At 41.2% G+C, this 17,172-nt stretch overlaps 1 protein-coding gene and 1 long non-coding RNA gene across 2 annotated transcripts; both read right to left on the reverse strand.

Moving 5' to 3' along the window:
* Positions 1-1,228: 1,228 nt before the first annotated feature.
* Positions 1,229-16,939, reverse strand: LOC124145491. The gene is made up of 8 exons (XM_048389662.1): positions 16,808-16,939; positions 14,381-14,505; positions 13,575-13,701; positions 12,769-12,772; positions 10,808-11,021; positions 9,327-9,407; positions 2,537-2,657; positions 1,229-1,621 (listed from the first exon to the last, which is right to left on the reverse strand). Exons 3-8 carry the CDS (start codon positions 13,699-13,701, stop codon positions 1,536-1,538), a joined length of 633 nt encoding a protein of 210 aa, XP_048245619.1. The 5' UTR covers positions 14,381-14,505; positions 16,808-16,939; the 3' UTR covers positions 1,229-1,535.
* Positions 5,207-7,653, reverse strand: LOC125376965. The gene is made up of 3 exons (XR_007219430.1): positions 7,457-7,653; positions 5,670-5,728; positions 5,207-5,345 (listed from the first exon to the last, which is right to left on the reverse strand). It is a non-coding gene; the product is annotated as an uncharacterized LOC125376965 (long non-coding RNA).
* Positions 16,940-17,172: the final 233 nt, after the last annotated feature.

Below are 17,172 nucleotides of genomic sequence, written 5' to 3' on the forward strand. Positions count from 1 at the left end.
AGAAGAGATAGGCAATTGGGACGCTTTGTCTTCAGAAAAATGATTAAATGTGAAGTAATACGCACAAAAGCCCCTTCTCTGCAAAACAAACAACAACAAAGCTTGGGGCCTATTCTAATCTCAACGTCCCCCCTACAAGATGTAATCTGGCTCTGTGATTTACTTGAATGCGCCATCGTACCTGAAGTCGTCTAACTTTTTAACGTTGACCATTACAACAATCACTGGACTGTCTTGTCAAGATGCGGCTATATACAGACAGCCTTAAGTCCGCTTGCATATTGCTGAGTGCGGCGTTAAACAACAATCACTAAAATCATACGACAGACTTGGGTTTCTGGGGACCAATTATTCCCAAGAGTCATCGATTGTTAGTGAGTGAGCTGGTCTTAGTTGCGTTTAAAACAACAGAAAAATATAACAAACTGGCCGATATAATTCAAATAAGTGTTTCATTTGTCATATGTCAATATGTGTAACAAGCAGACAATATATCTAAGTAGCCATAGCAAATATTAAGATGGAATATGAAGAATGATATTAGTCAACGAAAGCATGACAAGATATGATTTAAATGTTGGTCTGGAAAATGGAACAAATATGAAATATATTAGCATTGGGTCAAAAAATACAAAAGCAGATGATACATGAAACGTGACGAGGCATGAATTAAACTTTAGACCTGAAACTGAAACAAATTTGACATATATTAGTTGGTTGGTTTGTTTGTAGTTTAACGCCGCACTCAGCAATATTCCAGCTATATGACGGCGGTCTGTAAATAATCGAGTCTGGACCAGACAATCCAGTGATTAATATCATGAGCATCGATCCACGCAATCGGGACCGATGACATGTATCAACCAAGTCAGCGAGCCTGACCACCCGATCCCGTTAGTCGCCTTTTACGACAAGCATAGTCGCCTTTTACGGCAAGCATGGGTTGCTGAAGACCAGTTCTATCCCGGAATCTTCACGGGTCCATTACATATATTAGAAAACAAATAAAACTCAATGGTCCTACTGAATATATGAAGTTTGGTCTGGAAAGTGAACAACTTTGACATAAATTAGCAAACAATAAAAACTCAATGGTCATACTGAATATATATGCATGTCAGTAAACACATACAAAGTAAGACCCGTGAAGATTCCGGGGCAAAATAGTCTTCAGCAACCCATGCTTGCCGTAAAAGGTGACTATGCTTGTCGTAAGAGGCGACTAACGGGATCGGGTGGTCAGGTTCTCTAACTTGGTTGATGCATGTCATCGTATCCCAATTGATGATTTACAGACCGCCGTTATATAGCTGGAATATTGCTGAGTGCGGCGTTAAGCAACAAAGAAAGACAGACATACAATGTAAACAATTAATCTTCTACACATACTAAAACAGTACAATAACTCCCTATAGGTGTCACATTTTGTAAGTGTCACAAATTGCGCAGCTTATAGTTTGTTGACGACCACAGATTTTAGATAATCTTGGTACTTTCTATTGTAATAGGACAATGGTCATGAAAAACAACTGTGTCTACTTACTATTAATTATGGAGGATGGGGTTGTCCGCTGTCTAGATTCTGAATCGTCACGGAGAGATGAGTCATCTGTATCCTCACCTGGAAGTGGAAACCAAACACTGGCTGAATAGTGTGATGTTGTCATCAACTGAGATTATTAAAGCGGGCTGGTTAAAGTAGTGTAAAATTATTGTCCCCCTGACAGTGACACGACACGCAATTGGGATCGATGACATGCATCAACCAAGTCAGCGAGCGAGCCTGACCACCCGATACCGTTAGTCGCCTCTTACGACAAGCATAGTCGCCTTTTACGGCAAGCATTGGTTGCTGAAGACCTATTCTACCCCGGATCTTCACGGGTCCTAAACCTAACGAATCAAGCGGGGATACTGTTGCTGTCAATTTCAGGAACAAAATCAAACTTTATTTTAACTTCCATGTTTAATTTATGTCAACTTAAGCGGGTCCACGTTCGGATAATATTTGTTTGGTGCAATATGCTATCATCCTGTCGGCGGGATGGAAAAAAAAGATCTTATACGGAATTATTTTCCGACTTATTTCCACAAAATGTATAGTCGGCGGATCTGTGATGCAAGTAAAAAGTGTGGCCTTATTTGTAATTGGCTGTGTAATTCATAACATAGATGGTATTTCGAGTTCTCGTTAACCTCGACAGAATTGGAATCACTATATGTTCAAGCATGATTCCAGAAATAAACATTTTGGCCCTTTTCTTTAATAACTGTTTGTTTGTTGTTTAACGACGCACTCTGGAAATAATCGAGTCTGGACCAGACAATCCAGTGATTGACATCATGAGCTTTGATCCACGCAATTGGAAAGCGATGACATGCATCAATCAAGCCAGCGAGCCTGACCACCCGATCCCGTTCGTCGCCTCTTACGACAAGCATAGTCGCCTTTTGCGGCAAGCATGGGTTGCTGAAGACCTATTCTACCCCGGATCTTCACGGGTCCATGACTTTAATGAAATAGAGCATGTGTTACCGATAAAGATTCCCTTGAGTCGTGTCCTCAGGCACTCCTTTCTCTGTCGCCTGCCAGAGGGCTGAACAGTGAAGCAGAGAGCTTCGTCGTCCCACTGCCAGTAGGGATCCACCGCCTGGATCTGCAACACGATATTCGTGAGGTGAGACGAGCGTCGCATCCAAGACTATTGCTCTCATATAGCGACGTGCATGCATGTGTGAGTGTGGATGCTTGTACTAATCCGGACTGATGCCGATTAATAATGCTAGCACACTGAGATACCATGCCGCAGTTTAGCAACAATACCCCACTCAGATACAGTATACTGACTCCGATCCGACCTGTCCTTGTTTTAGCCCTGAATGACGAGCCCCAGGCAGGGTAACAACAAGTACCATATTTAACGTCTTTTGGTATGACGCGGCCGGGGATCGAATCCCGGGCCTTCCGCTCTCCGAGTTCGTATATGTGGCCTTAATACATAATGCACAAGTTTCAAACACATAATATTAGTTCACCAAAAAACTGTTCTCTTGCGAAATATATGATACAATAATTCCGGGCAAGTCATTAAAACGTGGTATTCGTCTTCTGTGACATGGCTGTACTGTAAGCCTACAGTATTTTTGTTAGATGAAATCTGGAAAATCTAATAGCTTTGATAGTCAAATCTTGACAGTTACATCTAAATTTTGTTAATATTCGGCGTAAGCTGAATGGTGACTTGAAGCTTGAAATCTGAATAGTAAGTTAAAGATTTCGAATGACCAGTATAGTTAGATTTCCTTCGATAAGATTGGGACAGCCTAGTGGTGCAAGCGTCCGCACGTCAGGCATGAGACCCGGGACGTATATTTTACTTCATATTTTTTTAATATAGCATTGTGGTTATCACATATGCACACACTGTAAACCCCGTAAACAAATAACATAACATCTCATACTTTTGTCAGTACTCAACGATTGGGTAGAACCAGGCTATTACATCCGTGTTGAAATGACCGAACAAACATAGCGCCCCGTGGCCTATATTCTAAGGAACGCCCTTATCAATAATTTCATGGGTGTGTAAATGTATACTTATATATGTCCTGGTTCGTGTCCTTATTTTCTTGTTGAATGTGAGTAAACATGTCCTGATCGACAGAGTATGAGAAACGGGGACGGCCAGTACAAAGTGTTTGTTTGTTTGTTTGTTTAACGCCGCACAATTTTCCAGCATCATGACGGCGGTCTGTAAATAATCGGGTTTGGACCAGACAATCCAGTGATTGACTTCAGGAGCATCGATCCATGCAATTGAGATATGTTTGTTCTCTTAAGCCGCTCTATTACTCCATATGGAGTATTACTCCATATCTTTGGCGGTGGCCTGTAAATAATCGCGCACAGACTAGACATCCGGTGATTGATATCATGAGCAACGTTCCCCACCGTCGGGGTAAGATAACACGCAATCAACACAGTCACTATACAGTCCTGACCATAAGATTCATTAAGTCGGCTCTTACGACGAGCATAGATTGCTGGAGACCCATTCTATCCCGGAATCGGCTTAAAAGCACTGTAATACTGTCCTTGTATTACATACAGGCAACGCTGACTGAGGTCTGTAGCGAGTGTAAGAAAAACAGAGCGTATTGGTATTGATGGCGAGATGGCGATGTATTGTTGATGATGTGACAGATGAAGGACAGGTGACGACGATATGATGATGTTAATGCTGCTGCTTGATGGGAAAGAACTTAGGCAAAGATGACGATTGTTTTGATGGCGATGATGATTAGGTGAGTGAGTACGGTTTTACGCCGCTTTTCCGCAATATTCCAGCAATATCGGTTGGAGACACCGGAAAATGGGCTTCACACCTAGTACCCATATGGGGAATCGAACCTGGGTCTTCGGCGTGACGAGCCAACGCTTAAACCACTAGCCCAGCCAACAATTCTACGTTGTTACAACGTTGTGACAACGTTTACTTTTCGTTGCTACAACGTTGTGATGTTACGTTGTCACAACGTAATTCTGTAGACTCCCAGATTGGTTGCTACAACGTTGTGCGTAAACCAAAATACAACCAAATCAAGACGTTGTCACAACGTCCATTTTTTACGTCGCGACAACGTAGGTATCGCATACTGTTTACATATGGCGACACTACAGGCATTGCAGCACGTTGTTGCAATGTCCATGTAGATTAACGCCTGTTTTATTTCTCAATACCTCCCAGGCAGCCTGAAAAGTTTGTACCAATCTAGTTAAGACGTCAGGTACCAAGAAATACATTCTGCAAACTGAATTCACTTTAACCCTATCCATGAAACAGCAAGTCAATGAAATGCACTCTCTTTTGGCAGAGTTTGAAATATGGCCAAGATATAAATCTAAATGTTTTAAATTACATGTACAATTTGGTAATATAATATTCATTTTCCAAAACAATTTTCAAGGCTATGTGCAAATTGTTCACAAATGTTTCAACACAATTAAAAGATATTGGATTTTCCCACGAATTTGCAAATTAAAAACCATCAAACAATAAGCCCTGCACAAATTGAAACATTTAAATTTTCTTGGCCTTACCTCATATACATTCAGCATTGAGAGCAACACTGTGACAAACAGAATAGTCTATGCATCTGATGTCCTAAGATCCATTAGGTAAACGAAATGACAATAGAATTCTGGTTGAGGTGACCTTTATTTATTTGTTAAATGACAAGTCAGAACATGGGCTGAGTTGCTGGGGAGCCTTTTCAGTCCTCAAATGAAAAGTCACAGGGATGATCTTCAACTGTATCCTCAGTCTCTCCTTATGCCTTGGTAACTGAATAAAAAGTGACACAAATGTTATAAAATGGCAAGGCAAGGGACATATTTCTGACATAACAAAATAACGGTTGCATTCCCCAAAATAATGTTTTGATGTCTGATGTCAGTCTTTAAACTGTTAAAAACTGCTGAAAGTGCGAAGGCGCTGACACTAATACCATGATGCTCTTGGATCATACATAAGCAGAAAAGCTTTTAGCACTGAATCATTGGTGTAACTTTATACCCCCGCCCTTTTAGATTGTGGGTATAATTAAATAAGAATCATCTAAATTTTAATTCTTGAAGATGTTTGTATATATTATTGAATCAGACATACCTTTCTGTCAGTGATATGTACTTTAAACAAATACGCTCCCACAATACTGTTTTCTCCACCTGCAAGAAAAACAGAAACCACAAAGTATCACATTCTTAAATAAACCAGTACTGTATAGATAAATCCCATTTACTTAGACTAATAGAGTATGATGTAACTGATAGTAATATTGGCAAATAGTTTTATCAGTCAACAGATCAACTGTAGTTTTTCAAAAGCAGTAACTTTACCTTTCTGCTGTACACTCAAACTAGTGATTCAAGTGAATATCATGGCCAAGTTTCTAAAACCTTATTTGAAAAATATGTACATAAATGAAAAATATATATTGCCAAATAACATAAATAGTTCCCATATTTGAAGCAAGAATGTTGAATATGAATTATGAATTGGCCCACCAATAAGTGATAAAAGTGTTAACACTTTGGGGTATTTATCCTAATTAAAACTGATTTTTTTTAATACTTAGATCTACCTTAATATTTTCCATATTAATATGCCAGGATAGTTATATATGTTCTAACATTTACAAAGATTAGAAACATGGGGAAATAAACAAAATGCAATAGCTTATACAATACCAGACGAAGTTGAAACAGCTCTAAATATTTATTGAAATTTATTTGTCACTACGTTTATTAACATAGATCTAATACAGTTAAATATCGTTAAATATAATTCTGTAGTATGGTAGCCTACGTGGCAACATATGCAGATCGAAAACCGAAAGAATATGGTTGCTATCAATTCCATTGTATTTTTCATTGGTGCACATTGGCTACACCTATCTCACTTTAATCATCAACAAACGATGACCAACTCACTGACAATATATGGTGATATTTAACTTTTGACTATCGACTAGCTTATCATCACCAGAGAGGACAATACCGCAAACACCCCGTTATAGCGCGCGACGAGAGACTCGTTTTACTTTTGCTCGTTTTCATTAGAAAGGAGTCGGACATAGATCTAGTTATCGGAAAATGATGAATTGATTCTTTTTTCGGAAATAATAAAAATACACATAAGCACCTTGCTATGATAAACTTTATAGACAGCAGCAACAACCTGATGATCCACATTTAGGCTACTTCAGTCAGTGCTAATTAGGCCTTTTCGGAAACATCAAGTATGTTTCTGTCTCTTCCCGAAAATACGATTTTTTTCATAACATCATTGATCACTTTAGACTAGGGCTATAACTAGCAGCCTACAGAGAGTCGATCTGAATACTTCCATTGTTTTGATTCCCTCTTTTCGCTGTATAAGAGAAATCTACTTAACCTTTCCCATGGCCTGGATGAGCCACATTGTTGCACAAAAATCAAAGTCAGAAGATTAGTACATGTAAACTTTAAATAGTAATGATTTCAGAAATAACACAGAAGAAATGGCGATAACTGTCAGTGCGGTCAGTAGGCGATGCATAAGTTAGGCCTATTTACAAATCTACACGCTTACGAACGAAACCCGAACATAATATGACGGCCACAAAACGCCACCAGATTGAATTCTGGTCAAAAATATACCGCTTGCCCTTGGCAATTACCCTTGGTATCCATAAAATAATAATATGGAAAAAAGTCTTGGGCCCCCTTCACCTCTATCATTAAGTTCTGTGTATCATATTAATGTCAACACTGACGCTCAGTGAAAATGACCGGCAAACTGCATTCTTAACCCTGCCACTTCTGAATAATACGATACATTTAGATCATTTGACGCACTGCATGCACAGAATCATATCAACAAGCGGAGACTATTTTTGAAAAAAATGAACTTACCTCAATCGAATTCACAGATCATCTGTCCAGTTCCAGTTGCTGCACAATCACTTGCTTGTAATATATTATGTGCAGAGTGAGTTTGAGCTAAGATGGCTGGTGACAACAAATCTTCCGCGACAATGTGACGTCATTCTGACGTCACTTCACGAGGCAACAGGCTAAACTTTTCTGCAGTCGCTCTCACGCCGCAAAAAATGCGCGCCAATTGTTTTTAACTGTAATATTGCTTGTGACAACATTTAGTTCGTTAATAGATATATATGTTTTAAAAAAAATAACACTAAGAGATGGTAGATCTACAAGTGGTTTCCTAAACATCATTTACAAAAAGTACTGTAATGTCCAAAGCACAACGTTATCACAACGTTAATTTGCAACGTTGTTGTAACGTTGTCACAGATATACGCAATTACGTTCTCGAAAAATTAGTATTAAGAGATGAAAATTCAAATGCCGAATATATAGAAAGGTAATGCATTACTACCTTGGTTTTCTGACAAATTCATGTTGATTTTGATAAAGCAGTTCTATTCCTTTATGACTATCGAGAAGCAAACTCAATAACGTTTCACCGACGTTTCAGAAACGTAGTTACAAAACGTTGTGTGATGTCCAATGCACAACGTTTTCACAACGTGAATGTGCAACGTTGTTATTACGTTGTGAAATAACGTTGCAGGTCGACGTTAAAATAACGTTGTTACAACGTTATATCACGACGTTACCAAACCACAACCTTTCAACAACGATGGAAGTGCGAATCATGCATGTATGGCGAAAATGTTATTGTCATTGTTTGTTGTTTAATCGCCTCTTACAAGCACGGGTTGCTGAAAAGTGAAAACCAAATCTAACATTATTGTAATTTTCTGCCAAAATGTAGTTTATTTCGAGTAAACACCTTTGTTTTTACGCTTTTCGCGATGAAGACTATTTGACGTCGCACCAACGTATGAGAAACGTTGTCATCATAACGTTGCATGGCGCCCGATGCACAACGTTTTCACAACGTAATTTTGCTACGTTGTGATTACGTTGTCACATAACGTTGGAGTGACGTGATAATAAGGTGTTTACACAGACTTTAGTTTATTTACGAGATGGAAATCCTGTTTCCGAAGATATAGGTAAATAATGAATTACTGCCTTGTTTTTGGCAGAAATTGTGTTGATTTGTATGTAAAACTTTTGTTCATACAACTTTTGTTAAGGCGACAGTTGACGTCGCACCAACGTTTCAGGAACGATGTAACAAGACGTTGGGAAATATTCGATGAACAACGTTTTCACAACGTAAAAATGCAACGTTGTTATTACGTTGTGAAACGACGTTGCACAGTGACGTAATAATAACGTTGTGACAACGTTGTATCACTACGTTACCAATTCACAACTTTACCACAACGTTGTGAAAACGTAGTGTGTTAGCTGGGAGGCTACCCCACCGCCCCTGATGATTAGTCAAAGATGACGAATGTAATGATGATGATGATGATGATGATGATGATGACGACGATGATGATGATGTTGATGGTGGTGGTGGCGGTGGTGTTGATCATGCCTCGCATTTTTAAGGAAATAGATCCGGGGTAGAATAGGTCTTCAGCAACCCATGCTTACCGTAAAAGGGGACTATGCTTGTCTAACCGGATCGGGTGGTCAGACTCGCTGACTTGGTTGATGCATGTCATCGTATCCCAATTGCATGGATCGATGCTCATGATGTCAATCACTGGATTGTCTGGTCCAGACTCGATTATTTACAGACCGCCGCCATATAGCTGGAATATTGCTTAGTGCAGCATTAAACAACAAACCAAATCAAGGAAATGCAGTTGTTGACCTTGAGGTTAATGCGGTAACTTACCTCAATCATGTAATGGTCTTGTGTTATGTCATCAAAGATAACTGACCCTTGAGCTGCATTGTTGCTAGCCAGGTTCCGAATCTGCATCAGAATAATGGAACATTGTGTGTTCCCAGGACGAGCACAAGGGTGAGTGAGTTGGGTTTAACGCCGCTTTTAACAGTATTCCAGTTACATCACGGCGTATCAGCTTAATGTGGGAGGAAAGCCCGAAGTGATGCAGGTCTGAGACGTTTACCACTTCGGTGAAACCCACGAGCACGGGTATGGTGCTGACAAACCTAGAAACATAATCGGGGCGAACTGCGATTCGAACCCACACTCATAGGTTTCTGGCTTGTCCAAGGGACGCAACTCTGCACAGCGAACAACGGAGACGAATATAGAAGTGAGCATTCTAGTTCTATTCATGTTGTTTCAATCATTAATCGTTCTTGTACGTAAGGAGAGGGGTTTTAGTTTTTAGGAAATCCCTTTATTGTTTCAAATCGTATTATAAAATGACATCCAAGTTTTGATAATCATACAAGATAATTTAAGTGAACATCAGTCAAGTTCAGTCATTTGATGGGCAACGATTAAACAATTATGTCTTGGAAGCCTAGGGTAAATACGCTTGACCGTTTACCTCCGATAACCTTTATGATAAAATGACTACGTCGGGTCACTGCAACGTTCTCATAGCAGAGTGTGTGAATCATGTTGTTTCTTTGCTGTTTAACGCCGCACTCAGCAATATTCAAGCTATATGACGGCGGTCTGTTATTAATCGAGTCTGGATAAGACAATCCAGCAATTGACATCATGAGCATCGATCCACGCAATTGGGATCGACGACATGCATCAACCAAGTCACCGGGCCTGACCACCCGATCCCGTTAGTCGCCTCTTACGACAAGCATAGTCACCTTTTACGGCAAGCCTGGGTTGCTGAAGACCTATTCTACCCCGGATCTTCACGGGTCTTTGAATCATGTAATACATATGCAAATTTCCTGAAGTTGATGAAAATATCGCGCCCCGAAATTGATACGATACAGAATTAATAAATGAAAATCCATCATCTGAGCTGCGAAACGTTTATACTTCTCCGCCTTTTTCTGGAGCAGTACATCATTACGATTTTGCAGCCTTGTTCGTAAGATTGCACATTGCTTGATGCTACGTTTATCGACCGCCCAACAGGAACGTCATGTTGTTTTACGACGCAGTTATGAATATTACAGACCTATCACCGCAACATGAAAGACAAATGTAGCAATAGTTGCGAGATCACTTAATGTTCTACTTTATACTTGGAACATTCGACCCGTTGAGATCGATAATATAAAGACCGCCGTCATATACATTGAATATTGGTGAGTGCGGCGTTAAACAGCAAACAAACAAACAAACAAAAGAACTATGAGGAACACTTTGCTTTGCGAGTGTTGAGTGTTAGAAGTATGCGACCGGTTTGGGACGATTCACGTCTCGCTTACCTCGTTGCAAGGGGTTGGTCTCTCCGTGTCCAGTATGCACGTCTTCTGTGGGTTATGTAGGTTTGTCATGGTATACAGAGACACGTCAAACTCCTCGAACTGAAACCGGGCTGGGGGCAGGCTGAAGGTGACTGTCAGGTTGTAGCCTCGGAGTCCAGGATTTCGGGAGGTTCTGCATGTTATCACCGGAGTCCAGTTCGCTGCCGTCACTTCTCTGTCAACACATTGGATGTCCCTTACTAATAATTGGTTTGTTTTGTTTGTATGTTGTTTAACGCCACACTCAGTAATTTTCCACCAATATGACGGCGGTCTGTAAAAAAATCGAGTTTGAACCAGACAATCCAGTGATTGACGTCATGAGCATCGATCCACGCAAATGGTATACGACCACCAAGTCTGACCACTCGATCCGGTTAGTCGCCTCTTACGACAAGCATAGTCGCCTTTGAGTGCGGCGTTAAACAACCAACTGTGTCCTGGTTCCAACGACTTAACATGACCGTGGGAATTACGGGTAACCAGTGCTTGTGAGAGGTGAAGTGGATCGGGTGGTCAGGCTCAGTAATTAGTTTGATTCCATGTCATCGTATCCCAGTCAGATGGATCGACGCTCATGATGTCAATATATTGCTGAAATACCGCCGACATATGGCTGGAATACCGCCGACATATGGCCGAAATACCGCCGACATATTGCTGAAATACCGCCGACATATGGCTGGAATATTTACAAGCCGCCGAAATACAGCTGGAATATTTACAGGCCGCCGTCATATAGCTGGAATATTTACAGACCGCCGTCATATAGCTGGAATATTTACAGACTGCCATCATATAGCTGGAATACTGCTGAGGGTGGCGTTAAACAACAAACCAACCAACCAACCTACAGACCGCCATCATATAGCTGGTATATTTACAGACCGCCGTCATATATAGCTGGAATATTTACAGACCGCCATCATAAATCTGGAATATTTACAGACCGCCGTCATATAGCTTGAATATTTACAGACCCCCGTCAGATAGCTGGAATATTTATAGACCGCCGTCATATAGCTGGAATATTTACAGACCGCCATCATATAGCTGGAATATTTACAGACCGCCGTCATATAGCTGGAATATTTACAGACCGCCATCATATAGCTGGAATACTGCTGAGGGTGGCGTTAAACAACAAACCAACCAACCAACCTACAGGCCGTCGTCATATAGCTGGAATATTTACAGACCGCCATCATATAGCTGGAATATTTACAGACCGCCGTCATATAGCTGGAATATTTACAGACCCCCGTCAGATAGCTGGAATATTTATAGACCGCCGTCATATAGCTGGAATATTTACAAACCGCCATCTTATTGCTGAAATACCGCCGACATATGGCTGGAATATTTACAGACCGCCGTCATATAGCTGGAATATTTACAGACCGCCGTCATATAGCTGGCATATTTACAGACCGCCGTCATATAGCTGGAATATTTACAGACCGCCATCATATAGCTGGAATATTTACAGACCGCCGTCATATAGCTGGAATATTTACAGGCCGCCGTCATATGGCTGGAATATTTAAAAGCCGCCGACATATGGCTGGAATATTTACAGGCCGCCGACATGCAGCTGGAATATTTACAGACCGCCGTCATATAGCTGGAATATTTACAGGCCGCCGTCATATGGCTGGAATATTTAAAAGCCGCCGACATATGGCTGGAATATTTACAGGCCGCCGACATGCAGCTGGAATATTTATAGACCGCCGTCATATAGCTGGAATATTTACAGACCGCCGACATATGGCTCGATTATTTACAGACCGCCGTCATATAGCTGGAATACTGCTGAGGGTGGCGTTAAACAAACAAACCAAGGACAACTCACACCAGGACCAATAAGAATGTCTACTGAATTGTGTTACCGTCAACGTCAAGGTACACATGGTTCTCACCTCGCTGAAAACGAGAAAAGAAGAATTATCCATTTCGATGCAATGTGAGCAAGTGCTTCGATCGGCAACAAATAACAATACCTTCCAAAAGCATAAAGGTCACAGGACGTAGTTTTCAGATCGTTTATTATCGTTATGACAAATCTTCCGCAGATGAGACTCGATGTAAAATCAATAGGTCTTAAGAATTTATGAAATGAAAGATGGACCAAGATATATTTTTTTCCATGAAATTAAAATTCTCAACGTGGAATGTCCTTCTAATATAAATTTCATATCATTTACTGTATATCTTATTTGTGTTACTGTCACAGTAGTCTGTGATTCAATTAGTCTGAAGATTGCGGGTTTGAATCGCAGATTCGCCTTGATTGTGATACTGATCTGTCAGCACCATTCGCGTGTTCGTGGTACATATTATACGTCAATGCCAGAGATTAACCTGTCTCGATTATCCAATCAGATTCCATTGGGCGTAAGGCAAAATAGCGTTGAAAATTATATGAATGGATCACTGAAAACAGTGATATCATCAGGTGTTCGAGAAATGGGTAGGCTTGGGTTGTCCTAACGGTAGCACCCGCCAACTAACGGGATCGGGTGGTCAGGCTCGCTGGCTTGGTTGATGCATGTCATCGGTCTCAATGGATCGATGCTCATGATACCCATCACTGGACTGTCTGGTCCAGACTCGATTATTTGCAGACCGCCGTTATATAGCTGGAATATTGCTCAGTGCGGCGTTAAACAACCAACCTCCAAACTTACACACGTTGCATGAGAAACTCGTGAATAATGTATGTTACCTTGTACTTCCGGTAGAGAGAAGTAGAGACTGGCAGGACGCGGTGCACGTGGGAGTGAATGTAAGACCGCTTGATACAGGTACCTAGAACCGGTCCCCAGTCCGGAGAATATTTCACGGAACACCATCTGAAAGAAAGTATTTCAAACAGGTTTTATCGTGATTCGACATGTCTTAATGGCTCTGAATCTACAATATTTGCATATTTAAATGCTACAATTGTTAAGCTTTGCTTGCGCAAAAAGACCAATAAACTCTCTGATTTATGGGTATGCCTAATAGAGTGAGTGATTTAAAATTTAATATTTACCGTCGCATCGGCATTATTTCAGCCATATAGTGACTGGGTATGCTTGAGCGTGAGTGAGTGAGTGAGTTGGGTTTTAACGCCGCTTTTAACAGTATTCCAGTCATATCACGGCATGTCAGCTTAATGTGGGAGGAAAGCCCGAAGTGATGCAGGTCTCAGACGTTTACCACTTCGGTGAAACCCACTAGCACGGGTATGGTGCTGACAAACCTAGAAACATAATCGGGGCAAACCGGGATTCGAACCCACGATCATAGGTTTCTGGCATGCCCAAGACGCAATCCTGCACAGCGAATCGCGGCGCCTTAGACGATTGATCCACTCGTGTCCCCGGATATGCTTGAGGGCCAGACCTCCGTCATATAGCTGGAATATTGCTGAGTGCGGCGTAAAACAACAAACAAACACATGATCAGGTGAGTAGGTGAACATTCTCTCTAACATCCAAAGATCATTGTCACAGCTGAACGCAGGGAAATACGTTGCGGATTACTTACGTTGTCGTCTGCTCCCTGGAATGTATTTCTTGAGAGATCAAATATTCTACAGAACCTTGTTGTATCTTCAGCTGGACCAATGACCTTCCTCACACGCAGCAGAAACCCTCTGAGGTGCCGGATGTCTGCAATGCAGGTATGGACTCTGAGCAAGTAATACATTTGTCTCCCTGCTAAAATAAACATTCCACTCAAGTAACAGAATACTACTTTTTATTACATTTTCGGTGGTCGCTTGGAAAAATTCGAACGTGCTGCCGTAAGGATTGGAACATATAAGTTGTCTTTAGTCAACGAACCTCCTCATATTAGTTTGAAAATGAATAGTGAGTGAGTTGGGTTTAACGCCGCTTTTAACAGTATTCCAGTTATATCATGGCGTGTCAGCTTAATGTGGGAGGAAAGCCCGAAGTGATGCAGGTTTATCACTTCGGTGAAACCCACGAGCACAGGTATGGTGCTGACAAACCAGGAGACATAATCGGGGCGTGAAAATGAATAAGTAGTAGTAGTAGTAGTAGTAGTAGTAGTAACATAATCGGGGCGTGAAAATGAATAAGTAGTAGTAGTAGTAGTAGTAGTAGTAGTTTGATTTATTAATCTCTTGCCAAGATTCCTTAGTGGGCGCTTCAAATCTTCGGATAAAAAACTGGATTACGTCACACACACACACACACACACACACACACACACACACACACACACACACACACACACACACACACACACACACACACACACACACACACTCACTCACACACTAACACGTACACACTCACACTTCAAAACTTCGGATAAAAAACTGGATTTCGTCACACAAACACTCACACACACACGGCGTTGACGTTATAAATTAATATCAATCACTGGATCGTCACACACACACACAAACACACACTCACACACACACACACACACACACACACACACACACACACACACACACACACACACACACACTCACACACTAACACGTACACACTCACACTTCAAAACTTCGGATAAAAAACTGGATTTCGTCACACAAACACTCACACACACACGGCGTTGACGTTATAAATTAATATCAATCACTGGATCGTCACACACACACACAAACACACACTCACACTCACACACTCACACTTCAAAACTTCGGATAAAAAACTGGATTTCGTCACACACACATTCACACACACTCACACTCACACACACACACACACGGCGTTGACGTTATGAATTAATATCAATCACTGGATCGTCTGCCCCAGGATTTATTATTTACAGACCGCCGTCATATAACTGGAATATTCCTGAATGCGGCGTTAAACAAAAAACAAACAAACAAAATAACAAGACGCCATCATATTGCTGGACTATTCCGGAGTGGGCGTAGCCGTGTTATAATAATGTGACACGCTGCGACACACCGGGTACACAAAGCAGCGTTAAGCCGAAACTCACTCACTCACTCTTGTTGCAAGTCGTAATTACTAAATAAACTCCTTCTCTGAATCCTGGGACAGCCGTAGCTGCTTCCTTGTTAGATTTGCCGATACCAACATTTACGCATTAAACTTTGACATTGTCACTAAGTGCGTTGTAGCATCGCCCACAACGTCATGTCACATTGAGTCATCCTTGTAAACACGAAGGGCGAGTCAGATTGCATCCTCGGCGACGATCTCGTGAAAGATAACACTGAAATATTCTGACCGGAATACCCCCTGGGAAGGTACGTAAGTCCAGTATCATTCAAGGTATCATTTCCTTTCTCTGTGATTTTAATCGTAGTATTCTTGTTGATTTTAACTCTTTGGCTAATCTGTCTGATAATCGCCAGTGGCCAGAGGGATGGTGTAAATCCTGCTGGGGTACCATGTAGGTAGCAGAAGTACCGTAAGCCCCCATGGTCCCTAGTATGGTGGCCTAACTTTGGTTGCTGGCGATCTACAGCCCGTTTTTATATTGTATTGTTTGAATTGTATCTGATTATTTTATTGCTCTAAAACTAGTTTTAAAATTATAATCTGTGATATATTGCTGGTTGTTGTACTGTCCTTCGATGACAGCTTTTAATATATAATATCAATGCCTAACTTGTTCAAGTCACGATATGGCTGAAATACTGCCGATGTGACTTTAAATATTAACTCACTCACTCACACTGACCGGAATACGTCGGCACAAAATGAGATTCTGTATGGTTGACGTCGCCCTTGCAGTCTTCTGAGTCTCTGTCGGCGGATTGTATATAAACCTGTGATTGATATTACGACAACGCCCCTCGCCATCTGGTTCCGATGACACGCAATCAACCAAGCCTGACCACCCGATACAATAATTGCCCCGTACAAAAACCATTGGTTGCTGGCAACTTGGTTATTTAACAGATGTTAACAAATATGTGGTGTTTTGTGCTTGCGGTGTTATTAACAAATAGTTTACCTGATGTAGGTGGCTTCCATGTGAGAACCGCCACTGGTACCAATCCCACCGTTTTGTTAATTACGACATAATCCACCCTGAAGTCCCTTGCTCCTCCAGCTGAGATTCCATTAAATTTGGCAGGTAAATGTCCATATTCTGCAATGAAAGAAAAGTGAGGTGGGAAGAAATGGGGTTTCACGCCGCGTTCCAGATTACTGCACTTATTATTATAGCGACGTGCATGCACGTGTGGTGTGGTGTGTGGCTGCTTGTACTGGTTCGTACTAATGTCTTTCTGTAGTGCTAGCCCACCGATATACCATGCCACAGTTTAACATGAATACCCCACTCAGACGTAGTATACTGACTCCGACTCTGACTCC

Source organism: Haliotis rufescens, unplaced genomic scaffold (genome assembly GCF_023055435.1).
Source record: "Haliotis rufescens isolate VD_foot unplaced genomic scaffold, xgHalRufe1.0.p SCAF_8, whole genome shotgun sequence".
NCBI classification, from domain to species: Eukaryota; Metazoa; Mollusca; class Gastropoda; order Lepetellida; family Haliotidae; genus Haliotis; species Haliotis rufescens.